This window comes from Cyprinodon tularosa, unplaced genomic scaffold, assembly GCF_016077235.1.
Source record: "Cyprinodon tularosa strain WSP-4 unplaced genomic scaffold, ASM1607723v1 ctg84, whole genome shotgun sequence".
Classification (NCBI taxonomy): Eukaryota; Metazoa; Chordata; class Actinopteri; order Cyprinodontiformes; family Cyprinodontidae; genus Cyprinodon; species Cyprinodon tularosa.
In genome coordinates, this window is record NW_024039607.1 from 3,438,228 (window position 1) to 3,458,295 (window position 20,068).

Here is a 20,068-nt window from a genome sequence, read left to right on the forward strand (position 1 = left end):
AATTTTGTCAAATATATTGCAAAATATTTTTATATTTGAGGAAATTAGCTGACATGCTGAGCAGCAATCCACTAAGTTTTTTTTTTTCCTTAATGCAGTTAGGCCGTTTAGAATGTTGTCTTTGGTTCAGGTGTAAGTAAGGTAAGAGTTGTAGCCCTAAGTCTCAATATGCATGTGTGTGTGGCAGCTGCTGAAGCTTCAACCCAGCTCCAGTCAGCTCTGTGTGAATCTTTTTCAAACTCTTGAATTACCTTTACTTAATTTTTTTTTTCAAGACTACAGTAAATCCCTGTTTTCTTTTTCTACTGCAAGTTTTCCTTCCACTCAACTCTTCATCAACAAAGTTGGATGCAGAGATTGCTCACTTAGCAGTTTAACAGGGTAAACCAAAACCAAAGTTTTTTGTTGTTGTGTGTCACTGATGGTGATGCAGTCTTCACCATGAGTGGTATAGTCGGTAACATTATAATTAGATAAAATGGATGTATAAAAAACCTCTAGCAGGCCAAATTTCACTAAAAATTAAAAAGTAAAGGTGCATAAAAGTTTCCTCCAACAGCCCAAGAAGAACCGCTCACAACCTCAAGATGGAGGCTGAAGCACCATCAAGAAAAAGGCCACGCTCAGACTACTTTCAGGAAAATACTAAAACTTTCTATTGAAATAGTGGACAATTGGTCATATCGAGGACCATCTCCTCATTTTTCTCTGAAAAACATGCACAAAAAAAGTTCTGAGTTCCTCGTTTGGCTATTCACCAATTCCCCCACACAACCCCTCACTATTTGAATTTTAAGCAATCTGAATGAAGAAGAATAAGAAGCACTTGAGATGAAATCCGTCTCTTGAAAGGGAATTCATCAAAGAAATGACTTCCCATATCAACAATAGAAATTACCTCACAATATGCAATTGTCCTTTCCACATATTCATGGAGCCCTTTGGTGTTTTTATAGGGTAAGAGGGACTATTTAGCAGGTAATACAGAATTAATGTGGATGAGAGGAAGAGAAAGAGAGAGAAAAAGCAGTCTTTTAATGGAAGTGCCTTCTTGCCTCAGAATTTTGATGATGTGCACAATGCCCTTAAATCCCTTTTCTTATTGGAGGTACTTTTTGAGCCTTAATAGGATAAGCAGAGGACACAAAAGATTTCTATCTCTCAACTCTTTCAGCTCACTGAGAATCCCAATCTCTGGCAATGTGCAGTTCATGAATCATTCATATTTTAATAGATTATGCAAATTCAAACACATAAAATCAACAAGATCAATCGCTGGAGGCATTTTTAATTGGCATTTAGAAGAAGAAAAAAAACATCTTAAGGATGAACATACTCACCAGTTCCTTTCACCGTAAAGACACAATTAAGTTGAAATTGGATCTTCGCCTAAATGCTGCAAATGATTTGCTCCTTTTTTCACAGCTTAAAATTCCTCTGGTAAGTTTATCACTGGCAAGTAAACTGTAATACTCAGTCATTAGGGAGACCACACACCTGAATATCACATTATCCACAGTGCCACTAAGGGGGGGAAACCAAGAAGAGGAGCCACTAACCAAATAGTAATTACCAAGTGAATCAAAGCAATGTTTGTTCCAATAGTTTGACCTCTGGATGCTTTATGTCTTTGCCTCCTGTGAGAACACAGACATGGGATAAACCTATCGTTTTCCTCAGTAGAAATATCTCTAATAGGCTCACTGATATGAAATTCCCCACAGATGTCAGAAAGTAATCCACTCGTTTAAATAGACCAAAACAAAGTAATCCATGTAAAAACGTCACTACAATAAAGTAGTAAGTCCACACTAAGTACTGAACACATAAAGAAAAGAAGCTTCAAAGAGGCATAGAAACCCAGGAAAACTGATAGAATCTGGTAGTTTTTAATGCCATGAAAAGTGTGTAACATGAGCAACAGTTTCAAACTACATAGATACTGTGACAGCTAAACAAGGAGCACTTTCAATAGACCTTGGCAAACATAATTTAGAAAAACTATTAGATGACAATATTTAAAGACATATTTCATATTTAGGAATGTTTCAAAGAGAAGCACTTGCTCTATATTGTAGATGTAAAAAGATCATAAGTTCATAAACCAGACATTAAATGGTGCGTAAACATGATCAAAACAGCTAAATTGAAAACAAAGACCACTTCATTGAGCTTTTTCAATACTATGGTGCAGTTTTTTATTAATATATCAGGTTATATGAGACTTTACAACAATGGCTTCTCTGCACACACTGCACAATGCTCCACAATTAGGGAAACAGTGTGTTGAAATTAATTGAAAGTTGCAAAATGAAATTTTAAAAAGCATGTGAAATAGAGAGAGAATGTCTGCTCAAACAAGGATAAGACCCAATGGATGCCGTTGCACATATTTATAGAAAAATAATGGGACGTAAACCCCAAAAAAGCCATGCCAAGAATAGAATTTGGTATAGGAGGAACTATGGTGCCAGGCTGTGTTTCGGTTTATGTTACTGGCAGATATAAAATTAGATACAGTAGAGGATGAATGAAGACATGTTAGTTAAACAAAAGACACAGCCGATAAAACTTTTCACTGGTATCAGGGAAAGAAAACTAAAAAAGAAGAATCAACAGACTGAATCCAGTGTAACATTTTGGAAAGAGCTGAAAATAGGAGAGCAGATAAGAAGCACCAAGACAATTTTCTGAGAATGGTAGAAATTAACACCTGAGCGAATACACTATGAGTTTCTTTGTACAAGAGATGTTTTAAAAAGTTATTACCCAAAGAATATTTTCTACTTAATAAAAAAAAAAAAACATGCTTAGTGCAACTTTTATTTATTAAGACTTGATATGTGGACTCATTTATATGAATTGTTTTGAGTGGATTCCTTAGTTAAAGGAGAAGTTCAGTTTTTTACACTTTAAGCCCATTTTCTGTAGTGTCCAGGATGAAATCGAATGATCGACACCAAAGGTTTGACAATTGCTCCTGTCTCTGCTTTTTGGCTCATTTAGAATCCCCCCCTGGCTGCTTTAGAATGGCTAGCATAGAGCATGTCCGATAATGTCCTTAAAACAACCTTAAACGTTCTTTTTTTAAAATATGCTACTCACCGGGTCGTCAGCGCTGTTCAATGACATTCAAAAAAAAAGTTTCGTAAAGAAAAAACGTTCCTGTAGTGTTTTATTTAGCATTTTGTAAATCCCATTGAGTTCTGTTGGAATAGTCAATATTCCGCTGCCACCGGAAACGGAAATGGGGCCTGTTTACACAGTTGTAGTCTTTTCGCTTCACTCTGTGTACTCCGACGTCGAGAATCAAGAATCCAACTTTCTTATTCCATTTTCAGAGTTTTTTAAAGTGTTTAACAGAGACGTTAGCACCTCGACGTCGGAGTACACAGAGTGAAGCGAAAAGACTACAACTGTGTAAACAGGCCCCATTTCCGTTTCCGGTGGCAGCGGAATATTGACTATTCCTACAGAACTCAATGGGATTTACAAAATGCTCAATAAAACACTACAGGAACGTTTTTTCTTTTCGAAACTTTTTTTTGGAACGTCATTGAACAGCGCTGACGACCTGGTGAGTAGCATATTTTAAAAAAATAACGTTTAAGGTTGTTTTAAGGACATTATCGGACATGCTCTATGCAAGCCATTCTAAAGCAGCCAGGGGTGGATTCTAAATGAGCCAAAAAGCAGAGACAGGAGCAATTGTCAAACTTTTGGTGTCGATCATTCGATTTCATCCTGGACACTACAGAAAATGGGCTTAAAGTGTAAAAAACCGAACTTCTCCTTTAAAAGACATCTGATGTATGTTTCATGAAAACAGCATCATTTGAAAAACATTTTAAGAAGAAAAATGGTGATGTATTGAATATTTATATTGCCCTGCATATTTACTAACACCAAAAGCAGGTCAGCATGTTGATATGATCACATGCCTGTCTCCCACCCCCCAGTCTCTTACTATGCACCTGTGAATCAGTAAGGATAGCCTTTCTGCAGAGGCCATCTCTAATATTCCAGGTGCAAACAAAGCTGCCTGCAGACCCAGGTTTCCTTTCTGTTGGACCATACACAAAGGACAAACATCCACCTTTCTTCTCACGAGGGGCCCGCCTCACAAGGGGAGAAATCTACCTCCCACATATTAATGAGAAAAGGGCTCTTTCTCTTCCTGTAAGACCTCTTGACTATCATTTGAGAAGGAGAGCTGCAGTAATTTTCAATCCCACCACCAGTCCACACACACAACCACACACAGAACTCAATGCCTTTGATAGCGTCTGCATAATTATATGAATTTTAATAAAAAGCTCCGTATATTAATCTCGGGTACCGACAGTCATCGTAAACTTTCAGTAAACTTAACCTTCTTCTTGGTAATAACACTGCAACAACGGAACAATATTTCAATTAGCCAGGCAGTCATTAACTGTGACAAGGAGAGGAGACGAGGAGGAGGAGGGGAAAGAAACAGAGCAAAGGAGCGACAGGAGGGTGAAATAAATGATCATGGTGTTAGAGTCAGGCGGCAGAAATGCCAGAGCGTATTTACCGAAGCACATTACTCCTGCTCTGAGCCACACAAACTGCCTCCTTGTGAAAAAAGAAAAAAAAAAGAAAAATAATCACAGGAGCAGCTGACTGTCTTCCACAGTAGCTTTTTTTCTCCCTTGCTCCCCAGAGACCTTGCTCCGATAGTCATAGTTCTGATCCACTGACACCCAAAGGTCCTTTTCCAATTGGGACTGAAGAAGTGCCCAGTCTTTCTTAAAATGATGCTTATTCAGCAAAAACACAAGAGAGCAGCTATAAGTTGTTCGCATTAGTCCATTTTTGTTTTAGCTCAGTATCGCATAATGTGTTTGTTTTTTTTTATTTTCACTTGTTTTACTGTTCTGTCTGATATTGTTATCTATTTTTCCAAAGAAAGGGACTTAAATGACAAGAATCGGGTGATTTTAAACTTCAGAGCTGCCTGACAGAGAATAAAAAAACTCCATCTAATGGGTGAACACACCAATACAACATTTCAGCAAATAAGCACAACTAATGGTCTTTTGCTGTAATTTGGATCAACTAAATCTTTAATCTTTAAACAGGTGGTAACAGGGTCACTGTTAGTGAAAATACTCAAAGTTAACAGCTTTAACTATCAGTGATGAGCTATTTAAAATGTAAACATTTTTCCTATGAAAACCTAAGTCTCTTAAAACTTAAGAGACGTAAATAAGCCTATAAATATATTGCAGGTCAAACTAAACAAAGTACAGTAATGTTCCTTTGTTTTATTTGTTGGAACCTCTTTCATGTAAACTCCATTTGTAGGTATTTCCTACCTCCTTATATTATTATTATTTTAAATTGGACTCAGCTAAAATGAATTCCACAAGGTCAGTGCTTCACAAAAACGAGGAAATTAGCCACAATTTCTTAAATGGTGCATCTCTGTAGTTCCCTGCCACCCAGCTTGGCAGTGTAAAGCCATATTGTTAATGTGGCACATGATCTTACCTACAGGGTAGCTTTGCGACACACTGGGGCCCAGGTCTGGGTTGGCGCTAGAGGATAAACTGGGCTTGACTTCGTCCAGGCTGGAATTCAGGACAGGAAGCGAGTACTCATTAGCCTGGGAAAAAGAAAAAAAAAGGACAGTTGAATCATTACACAACCAAACAATACCGACATGGAAATCCTCCTTTTCTCCTCCTCCATTAAGCACTCCACAATAGCCTGTGTGAGTATAAATTTGGAGGAGCATTGTGTGTGTGTGTGGCCATGGATTTGCTACCTAGAGGGGACAGAGTAAGGCCAGTTTCCCAGGAACATGCTACATATTGGGGACTCCAGTCAACTGGTCCCCATGAGGAAATGTTCTCCTCTTAAGTTGGGGGTCAGGTTTATGAATAAGGTTTGAAATGAAAGTTTAAGTTAAGGTTAGTCTGAGTTATATGTCAGTAAGGGCAAGGGTCTGGGTTAGGTTGTACAAATAAATGCAAAATGAATGGAAGTCAATGCAAAGTCCCTGCAAGGATAGTGGGGCATAATGTGTGTGTTTGTGGATGCATGTGTGTGCATTCTGCAGGGTGGCAGTTCAAGCATATCATGAATGTATTTTGGTATTGTTTGAGAAAGGAAGTGGGATTTTGAGATGAGTGAAAAGCCAAGGCGTCAGCTGGCCCTTTGTGCTTGACTGCAGTCCTACCCCTGATCAGCCAAGGGAGAAAGCAGTTCTGCTTTGTTACAGACACACCATGTGGTCCTATTTAAAAAAAAATACAATTCATTGTTTTCCTTTAGCTTGTGGCTCTTAATTTGGATTCTAAACCATGTTTAAATAAAATAAATGAGATAACTGCATGCACAGCTTTTGATTTACTCTAGAGCTCTAACAGTACCACCTTACAGAGAAAAAACAACATATATTTCAAATTTAATCATAAAAAATGATTATTCCTGTCGTGTTTGCTTGTCTCATATCTTTTTTTTCTCTAGAAGTAAGTGAGCTAATTGCTAAGTTTATAACAGCTTGTTTCAAAACCATTTCTTTTATTTGTTGAGGTTTTAAAATCTCCAGATGGAATAAATGTATCCCTTTTACCATAATTGAACTTGTAGTTAATTATGTTTCAGTTTCATTATTAATAAGATGTACCATAAATAAAACAATATGCCTGATGTTGACTCTAAATAGTATTAGCACCTGTTTTCTACATAGATTTTACTTTGAGGGAAAATCTCTCCATCTAAAACTTTTTTGAAGTTTTGAAATCAAATTATTTAATCTCATTGTTAACAAATAACCCTTAATAATAGTGATAAAGCAGAATGTTGAAATTGTCTCTTTGTTTTGTCTCAAAAAGAAACCAATGTCAAATGTTTGCAGGTTTTTTTAATGAGATGAGACTTCCGGACACTTAGTGTTGACAATGCTTATCCAAAGTCAAGTGTAAGCGGCTCGGTGGGCTGTGCTCCCACAGGGCGGGATGCCCCTGACCCTTCTCTTGTCTGTCAGTATCACAGATAAACTCTAATTGTCTGCAACAACTGTTCGCTGGCATAATGTTGGATGTTTGGCTATATTCTAGCAGGCTTCAGACGCCACACAGACGTTTTATCATGCAGATAAAGGGCAGGAGGGATGGAAGTGAAAAGATGGGTCTGAAAGGGATGACCAAATGGCTGGCAGAAGTGTGGGAGGGGTGAATCCATTGAGTTTTGCATCTCCAGAATGGGTTTTTAATGCTCCTCGCAACAGAACCCAGACACTGGCTAATAGGGCCACGTTTTCCAGGGGAGAAAAAAAAACAAAACCAGAAACAAAACATGAGGCACCCATGAAAGGGCGACAGTACCCTGATTAATATTGGAGTAAATTAAAGCAGATTTATCTCTACCATTTCAAGACCTACTTTCTTCTTTTTTTCTCATGTAACCATTTTTTCCCCTTATTTAGCCTTTCCCCCCTGCCTTTTAACACTCTCCCTGACGCTCTTTGTGATTGCAAGTCATTTCCAATTCGTTTCGGTATTGATCTTCCAGTAGGAATCAGTTTTGTAATTAGCTGCAAATTAGGCCTTCTTCTGGAGGTGAGGCCTGTCCTACTGATTTATCACCTGCGTAATTTGCCCCGATTGGTGAGAAATTAAAATGAACTCAATTAGGGGACTGCTTTTTATTTTATGGGTCTGACTCGTAGTTTGTGGGGAGAAATTAATAGTCTCTTGTTATTTAATAGTATAATGAAAGAACTGTAAATAAAGGTTATCCATGGTAATAAGCCAAGAGCCTTTAATAAAATTTGTTTTTTGACTGTAATTTAATAGTGCACTCTGGCAGTTTTCCCATGTCTATCCATTTTCTCTACATAAAAAGCATTGTAATAATATGTTGATATGTAGTGCTGGATGCTGTTTGCAAAGTTCTGCCTCAAGTCGTTGTCTCTGCTAGGTATGGACCAATTACCTTTTTATAATGTACCAATGTTTTATTAAAATGTAGGCCATACTTGAAAACAAACATGTCATTTCTTTAACTTTAAACTTCTTTTTCTTACAACCTAATGGAACGTAGCATAATCCAGTGTTGCTGCACACTGCCCCATAGGCTGGCTGAACAAAGGCTGCAACACTTTGCTAAGAAGAAATGCAAATATGATGCTGAAAGCAGTGGAGTGATGCTTTAATGTGAAGACATGTAACTAAAGGTACTGTCAGATCGTTTGGAGAATTATTCCCCAGTTTGTCTCAACCATGCTGATTGAGAGCTAAAGTTTAAAATTCCCTATATGCCTGACTTTCAGGGAAATGGGATACACTTCAAATGCTCAGAATAAACAAAGTAGCTTATATTAATTATTTTGGGAAATTAATATTAACTGTCTATTGGGACCGAAACCCAACCTGATTAGAAAAAAACGAAACAAGAATGCAAAAAGCTGACAAAAACTTAACTAGAAAACAGTTAAACAGTTGCAACATAATAGCCTTATATTTCAGATTGGCTGTTTTGCTTCTTAGCTTTCGATATAGTTTCAAACCATCTCAACAACAAAAATCTCAGAAAATAAAAAATTCCTAAAGAAAAAAACAAAAACAAAATAACAACAGAAAATGTAGAAAAATACATTGTTAAACCCTTTTGCCCTTTGCGACGGCCAGCTTAATATTCAATAAAAAAAGAAATACACGTTGTCTTAACTCATAAGATTTTCAGATATGCTTTCCTTGTATTCAGTTTGTCAGCATTGTGCATATTTGCAATTATTATTGTCTTTTTTTAAATATATATATATATGCATACAGAGTTTTAAAGAGTCCCTTATTTGTTCAGGAACCTGGCGCATGAAGATGAATCTCATTGTGATTAAAAAAATTGGGTGGGTAATAATTTTCTCCTCTTGGTTTAAATTATATCCTCTCAATCTCCAAACTCGGGCAAGAAACAACCAGTTTACTTTGATTTAATTGTGTTATAAGCAGGATTAGATTAGACTTTATTCATACATGAATGGGAATATATGACTGAATTTTATAGAATGTTTTTTTATTTATTTTAAAATAATTTTAACACATGTAATTGGATATGAATTTAAACAATTTATCCAGTTTACTGGAATTTGAAGATGTTTTTTTTTTCCTTGTAAATCAGCATTAAATTTATAAAACGGAACTTAAAGTAATCAGTGGAACTAGATATATTTGGGGTTTTATCTCTATACTAATATAACTGATCTATGCAATTTTATCAGTAGCAGCGATAGTTTAAATGTAAGTAATTAAATCATTTCATAAAGTTTTACTAAAGTTTAGGTTTTGAATTCTAAATAAAAGTGGTATTTTTATTTTAAGTCATTATTCCATGAGAATCTTCTGCTAGACCATGCTTAGCCTTCACAAATAAACACATAAGGCAGAACTGTAAACAACAAAGGTAAAAACAGCTATAAAAACTAAAGAAAATCTAGATATTGATTCATTTCATGCTGCTTCACTGTTATTCTCAATTACAGCAGGTACAAGGAAAGTGTTTTTCATTACAAAATCAATAACATGTGGGAGTTTTCCTGCTGATCCCTCTAGTATTATACAAGCTCAGACTGTGTTCTGTGTTTAGCCATTTCTAGCTGGTTTTTAAATTAGCTGTTTACTTCACAGTATATTTGCATTATATTTTGTGTGTTTATGTGAAAAAGTGGAGACTAACCTGTTCCGGTTTGACATGATCCGATGGGGGGAAGACATCCGTGTACGAGGGGCGCTCAAAGACCCGGTCCAGGGCTTCCAGCTGCTGCTGTGTGAAGGCGTCTGCCCTTAGGTGCTTCCGTAAACTCTCCACGCTACCCTGAGAATCACTGTTTGGGCCAGAACCATCTGAACCATCTACAAGAAGAGAGAGCAACAATCGAGACACTGACCCCGGGAAGCTGGCCTTCACTTCAAGCTGTGCACTTTATATTCTCCTCATGTAGCCCTCTAAAGGGGCTCTCACCTAAAAATAAGGTGGGTGGTGATTGTTTTCACCTAAACGGTTGCTGTTAACCAGTTGCTACATCACATGTAGTTTTCCCTGCACAAAATTAACAGCACAGTCGTCTGAGGTGCTTGTGGTAATTGATAGATTGCAGTCACTTGTGCAGATATAATTGTTGAAGCAAGCGTGTGAAATGATTAAAGACCAGTGAGCCCATTAAAGTGATTTTATTAACTTTCATTCCCGCCTGAAAACCTCATTCTTCCTTTCTCCTCTTGAAAAGGGCCCAATGTATGTTAAAATAAGGGGACTTTTTAAAGTACAATCCTCCTTTTCCATTTCAATTGTGCCTTTATTCTCTCTGAGCATGCAGTTCAATTTGGAAGCAGAGGCAGAGAACAAGAGGCTGAATAAAACTGCACAGTCTAGTTCAATCATCCCTACTCTCCAAACATGGGAATTTTGTCCTGACTCCTGACCTGATTACCTTGCTGTTCAAGAGAGGATACCTTAGCTTTTATCGCTGTGTGCAAATCTTTTAAACGTTTTTACTGGCAGTCCTTTCACAAACCCCACCACCCCTATCACTGGCTGTAACGTAGTTCCCCCAGAATCCAAGAAAAGCTTCAGCTCCCTTACAAATCTGTCATTCTAAATTTGCTGCAGATTATGTTCTTCCCTCAGCGGGAGAGCAGTGATATATGATATGCAAGGCCCTGCTATTGATTGCCTGATCTGGTGGCAAGAGGGAGCCGAAATGAACTCGAAATGAACATCATGCCTCAACTCGTTGTGTGTATAATACTCTACTTAATCCCACGTTTTCCCCCGCCGTTGAATTCAATTGATCAATCATGTCTGGGCGATAGCACCATTTGGAAGGGTTAGTGCCTTTCCATTCAGCTCTGTGACCTTTTGTCAGGGTCAGAGGATGAACCTGGCTCTCCAAAGACGAGCTGGAGGAGCTATAAAATGGAGTGAGAGAAGGAGTGTGTGTCTGAGAGTCTGCAAAATGTGCATAACTAGATCTGTGCTGACAGCTGCAAAATTATGAAGCAATGATTTGTCTGGTAACCTTTTTGCTGCTAAAAATAATGATTCATCATTTGAAATTTTCAAACAATTTCATAGACCCTTTGATTTGAAGCTTTTCTTCTATATTATTTTCAGTTCCCTGTGTGTGTTATAGTCAATTCACTACAAATCAGTTATGAGTCTAAATAACACACATATAGGAAGGTCATTAATGAAAACCTTGTATTTGTGTACGGTTTAGCTCTCTTTCAACATGCTGATAATGTCCACATAGGAAGAGGGATGTTTTTACCTTTACTATTTTTCATATGGGTGTAATGGTAAAAAACAGGAGATTTCTCTTACAAAAACAAAGATCAGAAATCAGGAAATTGACAAAACCAGAATGGAGTGTATTAAATGACGAAAATAGCAGGTACAGCCTGTGTAGGATGTTTGGCTTTATGAAAATGTAAAGCATACACTGATCATCAGAACATGATAAATACTGGGAGGAGGATAGGAAAATACAATTACTATCTGCAATGTGATTTATCAAACATGAAATGGACTGTGGATGCAGTTTTTGCATCTATTTCTGTTACATTTGAAATCAGACAGGTTTGCAAAAATATCTGCCATCACTGTGGAGACATAAATGCAATAATAGAATATGGAGAGAGAGCACATTCTGTGCGATGTCAACATATTATGACTGTCATCAAAACAAGGGGAAAAATAGCTTGCAAACGTAGCTAATTATTCATCTAACGAATTACAGTGGAATATCTATGAAGGAGTTCTTTTATTAAATATATCTGTGTTCATCAGTGGTAAAAATCATTCTTAAATTATATTTTCATATCAAACAAAAAGCTTCACTCTGCATTTTCAGATCTTATGGCCACTCTTCACACACCTATATTACTGGAAAAGCACAGTCTGTCATCTCGTTATCTAAGTTATGTATTAGGAGTTATCATTTTTTGGTCAGAGAAAGTAAAATAAAAGCTTTGTCTTCTGTTTTATTTGATGCAGTTAATGAACTTCTTTGTTGTGGAAAGCCTCTGCTGGCAAACCAATTACTTTTTCCCTTTTTTCTGTAAACTAAAAACATGATACTTTCTTTAATAAAAGAAAAACAATACAAACGTAGGGGGTTTCTGAAGAGTTGTTTTAAACATTATTTAAAAAAAATTGAAACAATGAGCTTGATTGGTTCCAAACAGTAAGGGTGTTAATGCCTCAAAGTAACACAACTGCATTTTCTCCATGTAATAATAACTCATATGATCTGCAAGCAGTGCTGATGCAAATTGAGGCTACTTTTGGGAGGTACAAAAACACCACTCTGCTACCCTCCTTTCTTGTGACAGGCAATTTGTTAATACACCAAATCCTCAGTTACACAGGGTGGTCTGCAATGCTTTTACACCTGTCAGCAATTGCTCTTACAGTTTTAGAAAATTACCTGCAATACACCTACCAATTGTATGAGCACAAGCAATTCAGTGCTCATTATGTTTTTGAATTGAAATTGATCAGACCCTTACTGTAGTATTTATATAATCTCAGAGATATAGATACTACATTAATTACTATGTTAATGTAGGCAAAAATGTAACTAGCATGAATATTACAGGAATCAAACGTTGCCACTTCCACATTGGAAAATATTCTTAATGTTGTTGTTAAGAATATTAAGCTTTTTACTAAGGCAAATGTAAAACATGTTATGTGTACTGGGGAATAGTTGATTGTTTAGTACATAGTAGATTGATAGCAGATAAATTTCTACGACATCTTGCAAAAGCTTCGATATAATAACCAAGAGACCAAAAACTAGAATGTAACATTGTCACTCAAAATGGGACTGCAATAAATACTAAATTCATATAATAAATGTCTAAATATGTGGAAAGGAACTTATACCATCAAGTGTATGCCGTTGTATGTGATGTATTCTGGCTTGAGAGTATAATTAGCAAATCTTTCACCAGATAATGTTAGTTGTCACTTTTTTCCATACATGCTGTGACGTCAACTGCTCTGTTATTGCTCTTCCCTGTTTTTTCTAAGAGCATAAAACAATCAAATTTATAATATTTTAAAGGTTGACATTGATCTATTCTAAAACAGCTAATAAGATATGTATTTTGCTATGGTATTTATCTTAAAACTATTCAGTGTAACAAGTGCTGTCAAAGCCATTTCATGTTTTAAGGTAAAAAATATATGGAAATTTTTTTTTTTTTTTTTTAATATATGGAAAATTTAAGCCTTTACCTTGTTGTACCATTTAATTCTTTAAAAACGTTGTTTTTTTCATAATATCTTACAATATGAGCTCCTGGAAGAAAAAATTGGTAAGGTAGAAATCATTTTCATTACTTCATGCAACAAACCCAACCTTTTTTAATAGTTAATATCTTTTTAACTCGTACTAATTTCTTTAAAAAAAATATGCACCAGCTCCTGCATACTGTAAGAAACAAACATCAACTCTGAAAGTTTGGCACAATCAAATGAATGTTTTTTTCTACACGGCCACATGAAGACCACTCACCTGTTACTACAGCTCTTTGTCACTATCAAGCTGAGTTGTTCTCTTTTCTATCAGAGTAAATAGAGTCATTAATTACACTCCATTAGCTAGCCTGAGCCACAGCACCTGATCAATACCCCCCTCCACAACCATATCTGTCATTCACCACTTCCCACGCACAAGACGACCCATCCTGGGTCAAGCTGCACACTCTTATCCCCACTCAAACTGTGGACAGTAGAATCTGGCCTTTTCACTTTTAACAAACCTGCAGCCCTCTGACACTCCAGTAATGATAATATGTAAATATAAGCCTACACTCACTACTTTAATACAATTATAAAATTGAGCCATGGGCCTGTATGAGATTCTCACAATATGACACACTGAAATAACATGATAGTTTCTAAATTTACATCCTGTTATTTACATCCTGGACATGTTAAATGTTAAACAAAAGCACCAGGTAATGAGCAGGGAGAAAAGCAACAACAACACTTCTTTTAGATAAATACAATCAGTAAAAAAATCTCCTTTTTTCCAAGTTTTGATATATCTATACATTTTTTATTTATGATCATATTTTTTCTCTAAAGCTTGGGATATTTGCAGCATACAAGCAGCCCATTCTTGCCAATAAAGACTCACACCTGCTATTGATACCCTCTATTGAAGAAGCCTTGTAAGCACATATACACGTATACTCATGCATATAGACCACAGGTGCTTTGTTCCAGGTGTCCTCGGGTAAACACCAAATACTAATCTGCAGCTACATATATGTACTACTCTGAACCACATTGTGTAGACATCATAGTTTTTGCCTAATATATGCACAGATTGACTAGGTGCCTATGGGATACTCACTGTCATTGGGGCAAGTGTTTTATTTTTTGGTTAATTTTGTTTTCTTCCCTGTTTTTTCCCCTCTTGTTTCATGCAGGTTGGGGACAGACTTCTAGGAGTCGCTGTATATTTCCCATGTTGTTTGTTTTTCTTTTTCTTTCTTCCCTTTCTCTGTATCTTTCTCTCTCCACTTAATTCCTATCCCCTCTCCCTTTCTCAGCTCCCTTTCCGTCTCTGTGTCTGTTACATACAAATTAAGCTTCATATATCACAAAAAGAAAATAATCTCTGGAAGGAATGCAACGGTATAGCTGTCCTAAAAGTAGTAGGGACAGCCTCTCTGTAAGCTTCCAGAAGCTTGTATTTATCAATGTGGAGAGTATGTCATAGCCTTAATGTTCATAGGGTTGTGAAAGGAAACCAGCATACCAACAGGAAACCCACATGTGTGAGTAGAATGTGCAAACTCCTGATAGAAAGGCCCAGATTGGAACCCAGGACCTTCTTGATAAAGGTAACAGTGCTAACAACTACTCAACCTTCAACCCCTGAATAATAGGTTTGTCCTGACCATTCTTAAATCGCTCTGCTTGTTTCCGCATCAGACTTTGAATCCTAATTTATAAGTTTTGAATATATTATTAATGATGCTTGAAAACTAATTCTAAAATCTTAAATATTAACATTTTTAGCCTCCACAAACTGTCCATCAGTGAGGATTCCAGCTATAGGAACTCAAAACAAGCAATTGGACATACCCAAACGAGCCCATTACACAGCAGTGATAACAATCTTTGACCTCAGTGGCTTTGAATGTGTGAGGGACATGCCTGCCCATTCTCTCTGGTCATTCATTGATCATCCCAGGAAGTGATAATATTCATCTTGACATCAGTCTGCTTTCACACGGTGGTAACGAGGGAACAGCCTCCATCAGATCGGATAGCCAGCTCTAAAGCAGGCTCTCCTCTGCGGGTTTGGCACCCAAAGGTCACAACTCACAGCAGGCAGCTTCAGCCAACACATCTCTTAGGACTGCTCCGACTCTGAGAGACTGCCCACAGAGAACAAAAAAACCCTTTAAAATTTGCTTTAAACAAAGTTGGCTTCTTCCAAAAAAAGGGAAGACGGAAGCCTGATTGAATGAACTAAAATTGGCGCTCCTAAAGTGTTTGATATGTGGAAAAGTTTAGCAGTTACCTTAAGTTCAGAGAAAAAAACTTTACTTTCCAAATCTGTTTTCCTCCCATCCAATCTTCAGTTTTTTATAAATAACATGCCAACATATATTTGCTCTTGTAACCTTAACACACCGTCATACATTTCCACTATAACACACCTAAATAATTCTCCTGCCTGATTCAATTTCGGCCTAAATGGAATCAAATTAAAACTCATTTGCATCCATTTGGAGGAACTCAGCTGCATTTTGTTTTTCTAATTGAATGTTTTGATTATGTAAACACAAATTAAAATAATGTCTGTGGAATGTAAAATGTTTGTTCTGCATCTCCAAAGATCTATAAGCAGTTTCTAAGGACTGGAAACCAAATTGCTCAGTGGATTGATAGAAATATAATTAATTTGCAACAAAATAGCAAAAATGTGTAGGTTTATGCATGATGAACTTTGTCTGATCGATTACCTGCAAAATTGATTGTCCAATGTCCGATTTATCGTATTTGAGTTGTTTTGTTTAGGTGCAGATATTTTGCAGCTTTCTGACTTCCCATGCCTCGCACCAAAAATGGAAAAGCAGCTCTAACATCCATCATTTTTAGTCCACATGATGCTCAGAGATGAAAAATAATTAATTCAACAGTTACTGTAGCAGACAATCTCATACACTCTGATTGCCCCGGGCTATCTTTCTTGGCTCTTAAATTTTATGAAGATGGTCTTCATTATGAATTTTGATTGTGTTTCTCTTATAAATCAAAACGAAAAGCATTGTAAAATAAAAAAAAGGGAAAAAAAAAAGAATTATGGCTATCCAACCCCAAACCCTGTTGATTAAACTGGGTTTAATAATCGTTACAATAAAACAAAAAAAATATATTTTTCTCTGGTTTTATCTGAATCAAATGTTTAATTTTTATGAAAACATCCTTAGGAGATTACTAAAATGATAAGAAATTAGCTAAAGAAAGAAACTATTGGTGTCTTTCTGTAGGTGATTGTTTCTACAGATATTGTATTAAAAAACTTCTTAGTTGCATTTATATATAAATGAACTTCAGGTTTGGCTCTTTTTGCGCTAATCTTATTTTGGATATCCTAAAGAGCCACATGTGACTTGGAGCTGCAGGTTGTTCTACCATTGTCCGAAGGAAAGGGTCCACTTTGTGTTTATTAATTGTTTTTTCATTAGAACCATTTTTTATGCAAATTTAGGACCTGGCATATATGTGCTGGCATATGGATAAATCCATAATGGTTCCACATACACATGTTGACTGGGTACCTCCATACCAGGGCCCTTTTCTGTCTGGTCTAGTCATTTAGTGGGACGGTGTTAGGGTGTCAAGTTCTCAAAACCTACCCTTTAAGATTTCATGAATCCCTTTCCCAAATTAATTTAATCAAATGATAGCTAATTATGAGCCTCTGCAGAGTAAAATGACAACTGTTGAGAGAATCCAGTCAATGAAATGCAGGTGTTTGAGAGAAGAAAGGCATTCAAAAGTTGTAGGATGGTAGATCTCAAGGATTTTGGCCACCCTTCTCTGTTATTTGCAGTTGTAACAGAAGGAAAGAACTGGTTACCACAGTTGAAATTTGCCTAAAGATTATGCCCATATTTCCCAGTTGTTTAGGATTGAATTGTGTTCCTTATTTAAGGCTTTCGGTTTCTTCAGTCTCTGCTAAAATGAAGTCACATTTTTCTGTTTTCTATTGAACCAAATTATGTTTTACAATCTCTTTAAAAAAACATTAAAAAAATGCTTAGACTGGACTGGTCCATCCATGACAAGATCCAAAACTGATTACAAACAAGCTGTGATTTATAAAACCATTACCAACAATAACTAAAACAATACAGAAGTGGGGGCAAGTGTGTTTAGATGTGCATTATTTATGCAAGAACCACCTGCGGCTTGATGTTTGTTGTGTGCTCAGGTGGTTTTATACTGTTGAAAACAAAAGTCATTGATTAAATTTGTTCCTAAATAGTGACAAATTGGAATTTCTTTTCTCAGTAAAGAAAATGTGGAGCACCAAATAGAGTCAGGAGCAGTGGGGGTGGTTAATAGCTACTTGGATGTTAATCTCAGAGGTAATAGTGTTTCTCAGCAGAATTGTGAATTCTAATATGTGTCAATTTGTAAAAGGTTGGGACAGCCATGTTCACCAAAGCCTGGTCACCGTCTCCAGGGGTCTTGCCCGTGCTCCCACTCCCTGTCCGTTTGCAACAATAGCTGCCACTGTAACACGGTGCTTTTAATTTGCAATAACATGTGACAATGGTAGATTAATGGCTCTTATGACACCTGTGTCCCTGAAGCTCTTCTTGCAGAGACCCAGTGTACATAACGTGTGTCACACTACATTATCTCTACATCCCTCCTGTAATGGGGTGGGGGAGCCTTTTTTAAGGACACTACTGACTTAGAAACTTAGGAGCTGCCTGCCTGCTTGGCAGAGAGCCACAGCCACAGCCTAAAACAAATATTCCAAGCTGCACAGACAATCCATTTCATTAGAGCTTGTGTTCCACTCCCCTCCCCATTCCCTCTGTACGTTTTCTTTTTTTTTTGTTCGGGTTTCCATTCTTTGATAATGACTGCTTGTGCCATAATAATCATGAGGCTTACCAACTTAAATTGGGCTCAGGGAAGCTACTGCACTGTGAGGAAATTTAATCCAAGCATTAACTCAGTATAGACTACAGCCTACTGAGCGAAGCAAAATATGTCTAAATAGCAAACAAGCCACCGTGGAAAACATGACAAAATCAACAAGCAAGCACTGCAGTAGAATGGCACTTTTTTTCTCTTACCACTTCGTTTCAGGATTTCCCAAATGCAGCTGCTACTTGCAGGATATACACTCATAAACATAAAATAAAACCAACTTGCAATCTAATGAGGCTCATTTGCCAAATTGAAAGTACTTTTTGAAAGTTATTAAATATATTTTTGATTAAGTCAACATCTTAAATGTTTTCTTTTATGAGTCAGATGCAATATTCTAATTTAAGATGTCATATTTCCCTTGGCTGCAAATCGAAAAATCATCATAATTAAGAGAAATAAAGGCTTTACAATGACATCCTGTAAGTAATTTATCAGTATAAGAGGTTTTGTTGAGAAGATCTAATTTCAGAAATAAGATAATTTTGCTGTGCTTCTCAATAACCATGTGAAGCTGCACATTATTTGATATATGAAAGTTAAAGCAAATGTACCAAAACAATATACCATACGGATTAAAGGAAATGTTTTCATCCTTTTCTGGAAATGTGAATATCAAAATTTGAATTTAGAAAGTCAAATATAGGAAGAAGGTCTATGAATATCAATAGAATGTATATATATATTTATTTAAGAGCTGTAGAAGAAAATAAGCTTACTAGTAGCCATCAAAAGTTTTTTCCTAATTAAACTTAAAAAAATATTTAAGTGAATAACTATTGTTTGATTTTATAAGAACGTAAAAATGGTCAGTGCAAGTTGTTATGTTAAATAGATGCATTATATTGTAGATACACATTAAGCAAATGTAAAAAAAACAACAAAGGAAAATACTAAATGTTCTTTTAAAAAAATTACTCAAGAAATTATTTTTATCACAGTAGAAACCAAAAACACATTTTTTTCTCCCTCTTTTTGTTGAGGTGCTCTTTGAGGGAGAGCAAGAGGATGACTGTGTCAACAGGGTAGCACATTCTGTAATATATTATTTTTACAAACTGTGGCCCAAGGCAAGACATAGGGTCTGCAACCGTGTGCGCATCTCAGTATGTTTGTGTGTATGATCTAAAGTTTATGTCCAGAAAAGATAAAGCATCTACAAACCTGTGATTCCAGGTAGATGCAGACCAGCTGCACATAGAAGTATAGTGTATATATATATATATATATATATATATATATATATATATATATATATATATATATATATATATATATATATATATATATATATATATATATATATATATATATATATATATATATATATACCACTCTCAGTGCAAGTCCTGCTCTGACACAAACACGGACCCTTGCATCCACCCACAGAACAGCTTTCTTCTATTTCACAGTAACGCTGGCCGAGCACCTAAATCATGGAGATGGCAACACATCAAGAGAGTCATTTGAGGCGGAATAGCTGTAGAAACATGGCGCTGTCAGCTGGAAGACCTCCACACAAAAGAGCCCTGCCTTTTTCCCCTCACACATTACCGCTTATTCCCCTTATGCCCTTTAATACCTCTTTGCCCTTCAGTAGCAATCTGCATAAAAATGCCTGCATTTCATCATTCAGTGACTAGACATTACACCCCAGCTAATACGAGAGGGTCCTCGAAACGACTGAAAATGAACCTCCTGAAAACACCAGACGTTTGCATTATGCCCCTGCGATTGCATCTCTTACAGGGAAAAGACTTGATTATGTCATTTGCCATGTCCACGTCATGCTGGTTTTTATATCTTTGCCAGGAAATCTACCTCTGACAGGTCA

General features: G+C 36.5%; 1 protein-coding gene across 8 annotated transcripts in view; it reads right to left on the reverse strand.

The window, feature by feature from the left end:
• Window positions 1–20,068, reverse strand: part of pax2b (paired box 2b) — a 47,779-nt gene that overhangs the window by 17,824 nt on the left and 9,887 nt on the right. For 6 of the 8 annotated variants that reach the window (XM_038272699.1, XM_038272698.1, XM_038272702.1 and 3 more), the window contains exons 6-7: window positions 9,709–9,884; window positions 5,518–5,632 (exon numbers count right to left, since the gene is read on the reverse strand). In XM_038272699.1, the coding sequence (XP_038128627.1) occupies window positions 5,518–5,632; window positions 9,709–9,884 (291 nt within the window). The remainder of the gene's footprint in view (window positions 1–5,517; window positions 5,633–9,708; window positions 9,885–20,068) is intronic. The other 2 variants (XM_038272701.1, XM_038272700.1) reach the window with 1 other exon arrangement.